Below are 14822 nucleotides of genomic sequence, written 5' to 3'. Positions count from 1 at the left end.
TACACTAATAGCTTTTACCACATTCCTCCAGCAATGATTTCCAGAGTTTATGCATTGAACCAAAAAAATATTTTCTCCTATTTTTCTTAAATGTATTACCTAGTAACTTCATTGCTTGGCCCCTAGTTTTTGTACTTTTTTGAAAGAGTAAACAACTGATTCACATTTAACCTGTTCCACTCCTCTTCATTTTATAGATGTCTGTCATATCTCCCCTCAGCCATTTCTTCTCTAAGTTGAACACCTATAACCTCTTTAGCCTTCCCTCATTGAAGAATCATTCCATCCCCTTTATGAAATAACTAAAGTCATTCAAGATCATTGTTTTATTTAACCTAACTCCTGAACACTTTTAAAACAGCCTCCTGACCCAGGAAAGTGACGGCATTTACATAAATAACATAATTGCCAATAAAGATTTATATTTTCTAGACTTAATGTTGAAGATCAAAACAAAAGAATTACCCATTTGTATCTTATTTTCTTGGATCACAACCACGTGGTCATAGGCCAGAAGCATCTTCTCCTTACTAAAGTATGAGATGGGTCTGAGAATATTTTTTTTCCTCCTTCAGCTATAATAAACCCTTGTCCTCTGATTCTATCAGTGTGATCATCGCTTTGCTATTCTTGCTGTATTTATCTCTTCTAGCTACTCTGTGAGCTCTGTCCAATTTTAGAATTTTGTTCCTGACTTCTATATACTACTTTGGAAATTCCTTTCACATCTTTATTTCTGTCTGACTCAGGTCACCTTTGGCATTCTTATGTTGATTCTTCTCTATCTGTTTGCAAGATCATCCTGATGACCTTCCTGGTGGTTTCTCAAAATGTTATTTTGTTAAGGAAGCTGGCAGTCATATCTTTCTGCTCATCCTGACTGACATGATTTGATTTATTTCTTCACGCATGTCTTCTACTGCATGAGGGATATCAGAACTGATCAACATTAACTCCTTCACAAAAGAGAGGATATCTGCTCTTGTAAGTGCAGCCTCTGTCCTTAGGACAACCTGGTCATGCAGGGTATCCATTCTCCTATAGTCTGAGTTTGTGCATCTGCTGTATTTCAAAAGGTTTGAAGCACAGAAGGGCTGCTCCTCTATTTCACTAGATGTGATAACATACCATTACCCCATGTCCTTTAAAGCTGACACAAAAATGAGAAATCTAGAAAGAAGAGATCCGTATTCAAAGAGAATTTATCTTGTACAGATTAGCAAGTCTGTCTTTTTTTTTTTTTTTTTTTTTTAATCCCAGAACAGACCAAGGATAATTTTATTTAATAAATAATGTTCTCGTGATGGGACTGCAGCTTTCTCAGTTATACTCGTATTTCATTGCCCAGTAAGCATTCTCCTTGGAGATGCTTATATATCTCCTGTACTTCATGCAGATTTCAGGAAAGCTTCTCTATTTTTTAAAAGATTTTAAATTAACTCTAGTTAACAAGTGTTCGTAATTATCTTGCCACTATTTCATGTTCGTTATAAGGTTACAGACACTGAATTTAAAAAAAGCCCAGAACTGAGTAGAGGTATCTCTAGGATGGCAACAGCTGTCCTGAAAAGACGCAGGGATTCAATAGACTGTCAGCCCCAGGGTCAGCGTGTGCACTCATTAAGCCCACAAAAATTGATGTGATTGTTTAAGAAGAAGAAAGGCAGCTAGTCCAAATTTCATCCTCTGTGTTGGACAAAGGAGTTACTGATATTGAAAAAGCTGAGAATTCCCTCTCTTTATCTGTCGACGTCTTCCTCCTCCTATGTTGCTACCCTTTACCTGCTCCCCAGCACTAACTAATTCAGTGGGTGGTTTAAGGCCCTCTACCTCAAGAGCATCTGCAGGAGCTCAGCCAACCTCCTTTCACAATATAGCAGTGTAACCATGTCATTACCAAAGCTAACTAATCAAATTAAGCTTTTCTTAATTTAACCCTACAAATTCACAGAAGATCAGCTTAATTAACTCTAATAATTCTACCTTGAATTCATTGGAGGTGCGCCTCTACTAATTATTCCATAAGTTCAATAAAGGTGTGGCTGTGGGATCCTTTCCCTGCCTACAGTAATTCTACAGCCTAACTTTTTCACTACATGCAATTTTACTGTACAAAATCTAGCATAGAACGTGCATTTATTTAGTCATCTGTTACAATTACAAAACGATATGACAAAAGTACTCAGATGTGAGAGATCCCCAGGTGATCAGCCCATGCTTCTGTCTTTCATAGACACCAGGGTTAGTGTTCTGGAATATAGGTAAGTTCTTTGTGTGATGTCTTGGCTGCCCTTCTTTGTGTGTATATGCAGTTTGTATGTACGGTATCTATGTGAGTATTGTTTCTCTGTTCTGTTCCTACTTTTATAAACCTATGGAGAAGCATTGCTGTGCAGTTTTGTTGATTTTTTTTTTTTTAATGTCATTCAACTTAGGGTTATGTCTACTGAAAACTTCTGAGTTTTTATTTTGGCTTATTCTTTCATTATGTATTTTGGGTTGCTGATGTTCGCAGCTCAAACTGGTCTTTGCCATCAGGTGTCCACTACAGGTCAAGTGGTTTCTCATGAAGATTTGTCGTAGCCCTAGTGTGTTATGGATTTGCAGTGTTGCTAGATGTTTTGAAAAATACAGCTCTCATGTGCCCTGCCTCCAGGAACCAATCCTATTTTGACAACCACCTGGGGGAGAGGTCACATGGGAACAGTAAAATAAGGGAACTGTTACCATGCTGCTAAAATTGCCATACGGATTTGCCTGGTTTTTTTTTTTCCCCGCTTAAAACAACCAAACCAGCTTTTCGATCATTTCACTCTCCTCCATAGATACATATTTGATCTGGTTATTCCTGTGAACATTCAGCATGACATGCAGTCTGTTTATTAGGAACCTGCTTCAGGTTTATTGCTAATTCACCTTAAAATTGAGCTGCAGCAGTAAGGACAGAATGGGCTTTGCGGCTGTGCTGGCATTCCCTGCAGTGTACCATTTCAGATTGATTTTGTTTTGACTATCGGAGTAGTTTTTGAGATGTCATCAAATCCTGTGGAAGTGATTGATTCAGTGACATCTGATAGGCCAGAGAGGGTTAACTGCAGCACTGCAATCCCATTTATATGCAGCACTGAAAGAGGTGCCTCATAAAGTCAATTGCTTTTGTAGTACTATATGCCTTCATTAGCAAAAAATACATATTTAGTAACCCTAAATTAGTTTAGTAACTAATAAGCAGCAGCAGTACTTTATGTGTGTGATTCTGGTGAAGTGGGAACGCTGCAGGGGAGGGTACTTAAATTCCTGCCATGTCTGAATTATGCAGTAAACTTTTAATTCTACAAACTGTGGGCTACTATTTCATTCCACTGTAGTTGACCAAACAAATGTGTATATAAATGTGTGGTGCTGCCTTGAAATTTATTGAAGAATTTTATTTGATGGCTATTAAGCAACCTGTCTAAATAAATGTATGCATACATGTGGACATTTATATACATTTTTTTGTCTATTTGTTTATAAAAAGGGTTGTTTATATATCTGTTTATGTACATATCTGTTTATGTACATGTTTCTGTAGATACATGTATATACATACACAATGCGTAGGCCCATAACGTTTCCTGATGGTAAAAGGATGTGAACATGCTCACAACAGGTTCATTTTCTTTATCTTGCATGCTCTGCATTCAGGAAGTAAGTTAAAATAAGGGCTTTGCCTTCCAGCTGATGCAATAGAAATGTGTAATTTTTCTCTTGAATTCTCAGGGAGAATGAGGCTCTGCGGAAAGAGGTTCTTGACCTAAGACAAAAGCACAACCTGCATCAGCAGCAGTTTGACACAGTGAGTCACCGGGGCTTTAAGAAAACAGATGTCCGTGGCATTGCTTTAGTTTCTAATCACCAGTGTCTTCATCTCCTCTCTTGAGATACACTGGTGGTTTTATTTGTAATAAAGAATAAATAAAAATGTGTACATATGAATATGCCCATGTCCAGCTATAGATTTATATGATATTCTCCCACCATAATTCCAGATCCCACAAAACTAGAATGATTCTGGCAGCCAAAAAAGGACTTGAGCTCCAGGGTGATTTCATATATCTGTTTGGACCAATCTCCATGCTTTATTCATTTTTGAGATAGTGTTAAAGCAAGTGCACACATTTTAGCTCTGTTGGATTACTTCACTAGTTGAATGCAGGGTACAAAAATACACTTCCGAAGCACAACAGTAATATCAATATCAGGGTCTCACTGGCCACCTTTGTGCAACTCTGCCCACCAGTAAGTATCCTGCACAACTGCTGCCACTTTAGTGGTATCACATGGAGTCACAGAAAAAGCAGCAGTTGTGCAGGAAATGAACAATAGATTTGACAAAGCCCCAACTGTGAGGGGAGGAATAAGAGAACAGAGGTCTGATTGGAGATGCAGGAAATGGGGTGCTGGGTCTGAAGTTATGTTCCCAGGGAATGGAAAAATGAATGTCATACAGCACAAAATGAGAAAGGAGGCGGCTGAAAGAGTGGTGGGGGCTCTGGAAGGAAAACCTTTAAATATAAGGGACACAATTATAAAGGCTTCTGTTTCTCTGAGTATTTTAGGAAACATTTCCAGAGTAACCCTCCAGCTAAGGGTTGGTGACCATATTCTAAGGCCACAAAATGAGTTGAGAGAACCTCTGTTCAAGTGGGTATATGGATTGATTGGACATTTCTCCTTTCTCCTTTTTCAGCTTTTAAAAAATTCCAGTCTGTTAAAAATCTACTTTCTTGTTCCTGTTCTGAAATATATGCAGCTAAAGTTAGCTAGATAAACTGTCCCTGATATTCAGTACGATAAACATCCTTCTTTTTTACAAAATTATTTAGCCCTTCACCTTTTCCCATATAACAAAAAAATATATATTCCTCTGCATTCAAGCAGGCCAATGCCTACCAGTGGGTTATGCACCTCTGCCAGCAGATAGAGACAGAATAAGAAGCTGATGTCACAGATATATAGTCCTGCCTCAACATCAGTCCGCCAGTATTCTCCATCTCCAGCAGATGGTGGACATGCATTTCCCTACTGGGGATTGCCTGTAAATAAATAAATAAAAGAGAAATAGAAGAAAACGGAAGTTCCCTGTACGTAACCGGATCAGTCCAGACAGTGGGTTGAGCCTCCTTTCCAGCAGAGGGAGACAGAAAAACTCAAAAGGTATCCTGTATCAGGACAGTGCTCCCCCTGTGTCCCTTCAGTATTTCTCTGTCTCCAGCAGATGCAGATAGCAGAACCTGTGGTTCCCTTTCTTTGTAGCAGTTTTTGGTTTGCGGAAGTTCTTCTTCCTCCTTTTCTAGTTATAAAGGATCAAGCAAGTATTGGGTTAATTCCCAGTGTTTAAAAAGTAAAAAAAAAAAAAAAAAATTTTTTTTAGTCATCAGGAGCAGTTTTGTTCTGACTCCTCGCTCTTGCTTGGGCCTAGGGGGGTCCTGTCCCCTTGATTTATGCAGCCTAGGACCCTTTTCCCGGTGGCCTCTTGCCTGGCTCTGGGGTGATACTGGTGGTCCAGTCCCTCCCCCGTTGAGACCCCTGAAAAGTTTCATGCCTCAGGTCTTTTTGTCAGAGAAATAAAATTCCTCTGTCACTTTAAGCTGTCGGGGGGGGGGGGGGGGGGGGGAAAGAGCAAAGGTTTTTACTTTTTATTCATCAGTATCCTGGACAAGGACCGGCAGATTATGGGTGAAGGAGCAGAGAGCAGTTTTCTCTCTCTCCCGCTCGCAGCAGCCAGGCACAGAAGGACTTTGCCATTCCCATGGCAACTCCTCACCCCCCCCCCCCCCAAATGTCTCGATCGCCATTTTGTATCGACATGTGGAGAGCCAGCCTGCTGCACATATCGAGCCTGTTTCTTTGCCGGACGGGGGAAGGGATTCTGTAGTTCATCAATCCCCTCCAGATTTAAGCAGCGTGGACTCTCCGAATTTGATCCTGGACCCTCAGGACGATATCCCCCCTCCTCCAATTCCAGGGAAAGCCCCTTCTCATTTTACTACTGATTTTGTACTTTTATTACACAGAGCTTATGTTGCTAGCTTGCTGCAGCAGGAGGATCCCCCAAAGACCCCCCACCTGTGAAGGTTCCTATAGGCCCTCCACCTGCCAAGGTGCCTAGGGTATCTACAGACCAGGGACACAAACTCCCAGATTCCCAGGGGACTAATCGGGTTCGGACCATACCAGGGGCGCAAAACCTGCTGGATCCTCCTACCCCACCTCCTCAGCCTGATCTGGATGCAGATCCTTTAACTCAGAATCCACCAGTCGAAGGGGACGACCCGTGGGTCTTACGCTTGTTCCAACAGGAGGAGCTGGACCCACTTATCCGTTTTTGTTCTAGCTGTTGAGCATAGATGCTCCTCTGGTGGAAGCCGCTAGTACCCCGGTTTCCAGTAATAAGGACCCTGTCCTGGCAGGACTGAGAGCTCCTCCACGTACCTTCCCTTTTCATCCTATGCTAATGCAGTTACTTCTCCAGGAATGGGAAGCTCCGGAATCCGGCTTACGAGTGGGCAGAGCAATGGACAAGCTCTGTCCCCTCCCGGACCACTGCCTAGAGATGCTCAAGGTCCCTAAGGTGAATGCTTTGGTTTCCGCTGTCACAAAGAGAACCACCGTTCCGGTGGTTGAAGTGATGGCTTTGAAGGACCTTCAGGATTGGAAGTTGGAGGTACATCTCAAAAGGATCTTTGACGTTCTAGTGCTCGGTGTTCGGGCGACAGTCTGTAGCAGTCTCATGCAGCGGGCAAGTCTCAGGTGGGTTCAACAACTACTCAGCACCCAGGACCTCCCGTCTGCAGAGGTTGAACAGGCGGAGCGACTGGAGGCCACGGTTGCGTATGGGGCTGATGCCCTCTACGATCTCCTCAGGGTGCAGGCCAGAGCCATAGTTTCAGCGGTGTCGGCCCAGACGCCTCCTCTGGCTGCGAAATTGGGCGGCAGACTCCTCTTCTAAATTGCAGTTGGGCACTCTCCCATTCAAGGGTAAGTTGCTTTTTGGGGAGGACCTGGAACAGCTTATCAAATCTTTAGGCGACGACAAGATTCATAAGCTGCCTGAGGACCGCCGTAAAACAGTCCAAATCCTTTTTTTCCTTCGCGCTCTCGTTTCAGAGGGCAGCGCAGATACAGCAATCCATGGGGGGGGGGGCTTCTCAAGAAGTCCTTCCACTAGATCTCAATCATGGTCATTCCTTTCATGGACGACGGCCATTCCGGGATGGTAACCCTCAATGATCCTCCCCAAAGTCCTTGCAATGAGATGCAGCTGGCCCATTCCTCCGTTCCCAGTTTAGGTGGTCGTCTGTCCCTATTTTACGAGGAATGGGTCAAATTTACTTTGGATTGGTGGGTCCTCGAAGTAATCGAACAAGGCTATGCTTTAGAATTTGCTCGGGATCTTCCGGACCGCTATTTAATTTCTCCCTGCAGACTTCGGAAGCGTCCAGCTGTGCCCAGACTGTGCGCCAGAATCTCAACAGGCTTCAAGAGATCGGAGCCATAGTCCCTGTCCCCCTGGAGGAACAGGGTCGGGCCAGTATTCCATCTACTTCGTGGTCCCAAAAAGGATGGCTCTTTTTGACCAATCCTGGACCTCAAGAGAGTTAACAAGGCGCTGAAGGTCCCCCATTTTCGGATGGAGACCTTGAGAGCGGTCATTGCGGCGGTTTGCACAGGCAAATTCCTTTTTTCTCTCGATTTGACGGCGGCCTACTTTCATATCCCAATCCACCAGGAACATCAGAAGTATCTCTTTTTCAACATCCTGGGACGGCATTACCAGTTTCGAGCGCTCCCGTTCGGTCTTGCCACTGCTTCACGCACATTTACCAAGGTCATGGTGGTAGTGGCGGCCTTCCTCCACCGAAAGGATATACTGGTCCATCCTTACCTGGACGACTGGCTCATTCGGGCAAAATTGGAGAAACTTTGCGTGCTTGCAGACAACAGTCTTGTCGTTTCTCACCTCCCTCGGTTGGATAGTCAATTTCCCTAAGAGCAACCTCAAGCCCTCTCAAGTCCTGGAATTTTTAGGGGCACGCTTTGACACACACTTGAGCAAAGTCTTGCTTCCCGAGGCCCGGGCGCTCAAACTCATGAATCAAGTACGACATCTGTTATCTCTCTCTGTGCCCACAGCCTGGGACTATCTCCAGGTCCTGGGCTCTATGGCTTCAACTATAGATTTGGTTCCATGGGCCTTCGCACTTATGCGGCCTTTACAGAAAGCTTTGCTGTCCCGCTGGAAGCCGGTCTCGGAGGAATTTCAGACACCTATACCGCTCTCTGACTTTGCATTCGCCAGCATGCAGTGGTGGCTCTCATTCGCTCACCTGTTGAAGGGGATGCACCTGGAAACACCTCAGCGTATCATTGTTATGACGGATGCCAGACTCTCCAGCTGGGGAGCGGTGTGCTAGAATCAGTCTACCCAAGGCCAATGGTCCCCAGTCCAATCTTAATGGCACATCAATTGTCTGGAGGCCCGAGCGATTCGCCTGATGCTCAAGATGTTCCTGCCCTTGCTCCGTCGCAAAGCGGTGAGAGTTCTCTCCGACAATGCTACCACAGTAGCTTACATCAATTGCCAGGATGGCACCAGGAGTCGGGTAGTAGCCCTGGAAGCCAGCAAGCTGTTCCTAGGCGGAGTGCCATCTGGCTCAACTGGCAGCCTCCCACATTACGAGGAAGGAGAATATTTAGGCTGACTTCCTAAGTCGTCAACACCTAGACCCCGGAGAGTGGGAGTTGTCCGAAGAGGCGATGGATCTTGTCCCCTGTTGTGCACGTTCTTTGTGCATAAATTGTGTGCATAGTTAAGTGTGTCCCTGAGCGTGTTTTGCCTATGTGCACCTTTTGTGTTTTCTGTGCGCATATTTCAGTGTGTTGTGTAGTTGAACATGTACTTGCCACTGCATGCATATTGAGCATGATACTAACCATGGTGCTGGCACCAAAGAAGTCAAAGCGCGTAGCTATTTGTGCAGTATACCATATAAGGGTGATACAGCTGGAATTTTCTACAAGCCTTCATCAGTGCTGCCTGTGTGCTTGAGGAGATTTGCCGCCTCCTGATTTTGCTGACAGTGGTCCATCCCCTCTGTCTGAGAGGAGTGGGGCTGAGGGCGACAAGGCAAGGCTGTCTTCTCCTTTGGTTGATACACTGGCTGAGTCGTCTTCAGGGAAGATTTGCCCTCAGGACGTCAGGTTCGTGCCTATGTGGCCTGGTATGGAGCCATCTTCCTTTTGTTTAGGTCTGTAATCCTTGGAAGAATTCCACCCTTCTACAGAAGTGTCCTTCTGAGTTGGCAGTACCGTCTAAATCAGGATCACATGTCGAAGTCCTCTGCGTCTGCCAGCATGGTAAAACGCAATGGCGCTGCTTCATATCTGAAGACGGGACCTATGTAGTCTTGATAGCTCATGCATAACACTTTTGGATAGTACATATATTGATCCAATAAAAGCCATTGCTGCCTTCAGAGATTCTAGTTTCCTGTAGGAGCTCTAGAGCTATCAGATCACTGTGTTGCATTTTATTTTATTTAGTGACTGGAATGTTTTTTTTCTGCCTTTATCGAAGGTGGAGTTTCTTTTGCATTGATCTCTTGTCTCCTTTTCCAGGCTGTTCTTTCCATTTTACTTTCTTTTTTCGCGCTCTCCTGTCTTAATCACTTCCTCCCCTCCCATCTATTTTTCCTCCATTTCTCTCTTTTCCGTTCTAAATCTCTCCCTTATATCAGCATAACTTTTCTCTGTCCTCTCACACTTTGTCATCCATGCTTTCTCCTACCCTTCATCTCTCACACTCCAGTTCTCCCTGTCCCAGCATTTCACATCGCCAACTCTCCCCGTCAATGCTCCCTTCTCCCCCAGCAGCCACCTTCCTCTCACACCACTCCTCATCATCCCCACATTGACTTTCTCACCCTTTATCAATCATTTAATTTTACTAATCTCCTTTCACATCCTCCCATCCCCTCTAGTTTGTCTCCCTCACCCCATCATCTCTGCTGTGACTCCCTTACCCCCTACTATTCTCGCTCATACTTCTCCCTTTCACCCTCTCTGATTCACTCTCACCTCCAGTCATCCTCTTGCTTGTTCCCCTCGCTGGCTCTTATCATATGTACTCCATCACTCCTTATGGGTCTCATGCACCAAACAGGGCCCCACCTCCCCCCAACCCACAGCACCCCTCTTTCTCTCTCTTAAACCCTTCCTCCTCTCAGTCACTGGATCTGGCTGTCTCTCACTGCCTCTTCCTCCCTAATATGTCTGGCTCTCTCACACACACACACACATACCATCACCACCTCTGCCCCACCCCGTTCTCTAGCTCTCTTCACCCCATCACCACCTCCTGGCTTTATTTCACACAGATTCTCCTCCTCTGGCACTCTTGTCCATCCTGTTACTACCAATTTCGGAAACCTTCCCTTGGGTTGGTGACAGTTCCACACAAGTTCAAAAAAGTGATGGTGATAGTGGCAGCAGCTCTCAGGAAGGAAAGTATCCTGGTGCACCCGTACCTGGATGATTGGCTAGTATGGGTGAAATTGGAAGTGGTGTGTTGGCATTCACTCCAGTGGACCCTGCAACTCCTGGATTCATTGGACTGGGTGATGAATCTGGCAAAGGGTCATTTGAAGCCAGTCCAATCATTGGAATATCTGGGGGCAATCTCAGATACCCGGTTAGAGAAGGTGTTTGACTATGGAGAGGGTAGTCAAGTTGCAGAGTCAGATCCTTCGGCTGCTGTGTCTGTCAGTTCCCAGGTCCTGGGTTCCATAGCTTCTATGCTGGAATTTTTCTCGAATGCGTTCTCTGCAGAGGGCTCTGTTATCCTATTGGAATCCGCTTTCAGAGGAATTGCAGCTTCCTTTGCCGTTGCTGGAGGAGGCCAGGTCCAGTCTTTTGTGGTGGCTGTCTCGGCAAAATCTGATGAAGGGAATGGATCTGGAAGTGGCCAACTCGGTGGTTGTGACCACAGATGACTCTCTGATTAGGGGGAGATTTTTTAAGGAAAATCAGCCCAGGGTCAGTAGTCGTCAGAGAAGGTGACCTGGTCCATCAGTCAGCTGGAAACCAGAGCAGTGCACGAAGCCTGGTTGGCATTTCTCCCACTCATTCAGGCCAAGTTGGTGCGAGTGTTCTCGGATGATGTGATGACAGTGGCATACATCAAGCGTCAGGGCGGAATAAAGATTCATCTAGTAGCGCTGGTGGAGAAAGAAATGATTGTGCGGAGAAACATCTGGTAAGAATAGCTGCTTCCCATGTGGCCGGAGTGGACAACATGCAAGCGGACATCCTCAGCAGACAATGTCTGGATCCACGGGCGTAGGAGTTGTCGACGGAGGCTTTTGCCTTGATTCAGGCTAGATGGGGCAGACCAACGGTGGACCTCATGGTGACTCCAGGAAATGCGAAGAAGGATCCGTTTTTCAGTCTAAGAGGGAGGTTGGATCAGAGAGCATTGACATTTTCATTCAGCCGTGGCTGACACATCTGTTGCTGTACGTGTTTTCACTGTGGCCTCTCACAGGTCAAGTGCTGCGGTGCTTCAAGCTTCACCCGGGCAAGATAATTCTGGTGGCACCTGAGTGGCTGTGGTTTGCGGACTTTTTTAGTCTAGCGGTGGATGGTACCGTTTGTGGGTCCATCTGTCAGGTTTGTTGTGGCAGGGATCCATATTTTCAAACAGGGAGAATAGTTTCTGTGTAGCAGCTTGGCTTTTGAGAGGCAATGGCTCTGCTTGAAGGGTTATTAGGAGCCTGTGATAGCAATTTTGCTTCAGGCAAGGAGGCCTTTCATGTCATTGGTATATGTCCGCGTGTGGGACGTGTTTGAATCGTGGTGTATGCAGAACAAGGTGCAACCTTTGAAGATGGATATTCCACAGATTCTGGCCTTTTTGCAAAGCGGCTTGGCTAATGGGTTCAGGTGGCAGCCTTAGGGTCTTTTCGAAATAAGATGCAGGGAAGACCATTAGCATCTCATCCGGATGTGGTTCATTTCCTCAAGGGGCAAAACATCTGCGTTCTCCGGTCCAGAAGATTTGTTCAGCATGGAATTTTAATATGGTTCTTCAGGTGATGTGTGGTCCCCCCTTTGAACTGGTTATGAAGACTTCTTTAAAGGACTTAACCCTGAAGGCTGTTTTCCTTGTGGCTATCTTTTCAGCTAGGAGGATATCTGAGCTACAAGCATGATCGTGTAGGGAACCTTTCCTGTGCTTTTCGGAGGAGGTTTTTTTTGTTTTGGTTTTTTTTTTTTTACACGTAAGGTTCCTTCCTTTTTGCCCTTTCACCTTAGGTCGGTAGTTTGATCACCTGATTTTCTGAATTTGTCACTGGATGCTCCTATGGCGAGGGAGCTTCACTTATTGGAGGTGTGGCAAATTCTTTTGCGAAATCTTAAGGTGACAAATGTCTTTCTATCTGTTTGTCCTTCAGTGGAGCAAGAAGGGAAATAAGGCTTCCAAGGACACTATTGCATAATGGTTAAAAGAGACAATAGCCTCCACTTATATCTGTAAGGGCTGGTCGGTGCCAGAGGGGTTGAGAGCGCATTCCACTAGGGTACAGGCAACCTTGTGGGCGGAGTGTCAACTGCGTTCTCCGCAGGAGATTTGTTATGCTGCGACGTAGTCTTCTTTTCACACTTTTACCAAACATTACCGCTTGGCTGTGTGGGTGCCAGAGGAGGCGTCTTTTGGGGAAAGTGTGTTGCGCACAGGTCTTTCGTGTTCCCACCCAGAGTAGAGGGGCTTGAGTACATCCCACTTGTCTGGACTGATCTGTGTATGAACAGGAAAGGAAAAATGGTTCTTACCTGCTAATTTTCATTCCTGAAGTACCATGGATCAGTCCAGAGACCCTTCCCCATTTTCTAAAAGACTTCCTCGCATCTGGATATTGCTGAGCTGATATATTCAGATTAATGAGAGGTGTACATTGTTTGGTATGTGCTTTGTGTTAAATCAAGGGGTCCTAATTTTCAGGGGGCTCCAACTTTCTCTGTTTGCACAAGGTTTATTGGGGTTTGTTAAGGTACACATCTGGATTGGGTACAGGTCAATACTGGGGGACTGCAAGTGGCACACTTGGTTATGTAGCAGTGCCTCAAAGTTTTGTTCTCTGTCCCCATCTGCTGGTAGGGATGCCTAAACCCACTTTTGGACTGATCCACGGTACGTCCGGAACGAAAATTAGCAGTTAAGAACCCATTTTCCTTTAAGTGATTTGATGTGTCAGTTTGATAGCTGATTTATTACTGCATTGTGTGCGTTATTTTGTGTAGATGAATGAGCATAACTATGCTGATTAATGCTCCTAATGAAATGTTGTGTGTTTAGTATGATATATAACAGTCAGGGTGATCCAGTACCGAGCGGTAGGAAGAGCTGCGTTAGTGCCTACGGCACCCGCGGTTACCGCCCGCACAGTGCAGCTCACCTACCGCTCGATCCTGAAGCCTAATTATATGTAAATGTAAGCCGCATCCGAAAAGCCTTAGTCCCGCGCAACCCAGGATACTGGATAGAGCGCCTATATAGGATCCTGGGTGCGCGGGCCTAAGGCTTCACGCCACGCTGGTATCTGTCATTTCAAATGTCATTTGAAATGACAGATACCAGGAAGTCTGGTCCGATCGGATGCAAAAATAAGTTGCTTCGCCGCTGTCATCTCTCTCCTCTCCTCCCGAAGCAGGCCTTGCTCCGGGAGGTGGAGAGAGAGATGCCAGTGGCGAAGCAACTTACTTTTCCATCTGATCTGACCCGACAGCGCTTCTCCCCCCCTCCCGGAGCAAGGCCTGCTTCGGGAGGGGGGGAGAGAGATGACAGCGGCGAAGCTTTCCCCCAGCCCGGACCCCCAACCCGGACCCGACCTGACCGCTGTCAGTCTGTTCTCCCCTGCTCCGGGAGGGGGGAGAAGAGGTGACAGCGGCGAAGCAAAAAAAAAAAAAGGGGAGCAAATTTTGTTTTTTTTCAAAAGCGACTTACTTTTGGGATCTGTCAAGATCCCAAAAGTAAGTCGCTTTTGGACGCCGGCAAAACTTATCTTTTTTGCAGCCATCAGCCGGAACACGATCTGGCTCCCGTAGCTCCTCCCAACAAGATGGCCGCCTGCACGGGGAAAGCGTACAATTGGCCGCTGAAGACGTGACGTCACGACATCACGTCTTGAGCGGCCAATTGCACGCTTTCCCCGTGCAGGCGGCCATCTTTGTCTTCATCGGGAGGAGCTACGATCGCATGTGTTCCTGATGATGGCTTCAGAAAAGTAAGTTGCTTCATCGTTGCTAGTGTCCCCCCTCCTCCCGGAGCAAGGCGGCTTTTCGCGCCCTGCTCCGAGAGGAGGGGGGACACTGAAAAGTCGCTTCGCCGCTTTCTTCGTCGTTGCTTCGCCGCTGTCAGTGTCCCCCCTCCTCCCGGAGCAAGGCGGCTTTCCGCGCCCTGCTCCGAGAGGAGGGGGGACACTGAAATGTCGCTTTGCCGCTGTCTTCGCCGTTGTCAGTGTCCCCCCTCCTCCCGGAGCAAGGCGGCTTTTCCGCCCTGCTCCGAGAGGAGGGGGGACACTGAAAAGTCGTTTCGCCGTTTCTCCGCCGCTGTCTTCTGGCTTCGCCGGTGTCCGGGCTGGGGGAAAGCTTCGTCGCTGTCAGTGTCCCCCCTTCTCCCAGAGCAAAGGCGGCTTTTCGCGCCCTGCTCCGAGAGGAGGGGGGACACTGAAAAGTCACTTCGCCGTTGCAGTCTCCGTGGCAGCCCCAGTCCGGACATC

The 14822-nt window shown here is 46.3% G+C and overlaps 1 protein-coding gene across 2 annotated transcripts in view; it reads left to right on the top strand.

The window, feature by feature from the left end:
* Window positions 1–14822, top strand: part of LOC115088283 (heat shock factor protein 2-like) — a 133682-nt gene that overhangs the window by 48357 nt on the left and 70503 nt on the right. For both annotated transcript variants that reach the window (XM_029596410.1, XM_029596409.1), the window contains exon 5: window positions 3763–3838. In XM_029596410.1, the coding sequence (XP_029452270.1) occupies window positions 3763–3838 (76 nt within the window). The remainder of the gene's footprint in view (window positions 1–3762; window positions 3839–14822) is intronic.

This window comes from Rhinatrema bivittatum, chromosome 3 (assembly GCF_901001135.1).
Source record: "Rhinatrema bivittatum chromosome 3, aRhiBiv1.1, whole genome shotgun sequence".
Classification (NCBI taxonomy): domain Eukaryota; kingdom Metazoa; phylum Chordata; class Amphibia; order Gymnophiona; family Rhinatrematidae; genus Rhinatrema; species Rhinatrema bivittatum.
This window is presented reverse-complemented; position numbering and strand designations above follow the sequence as displayed.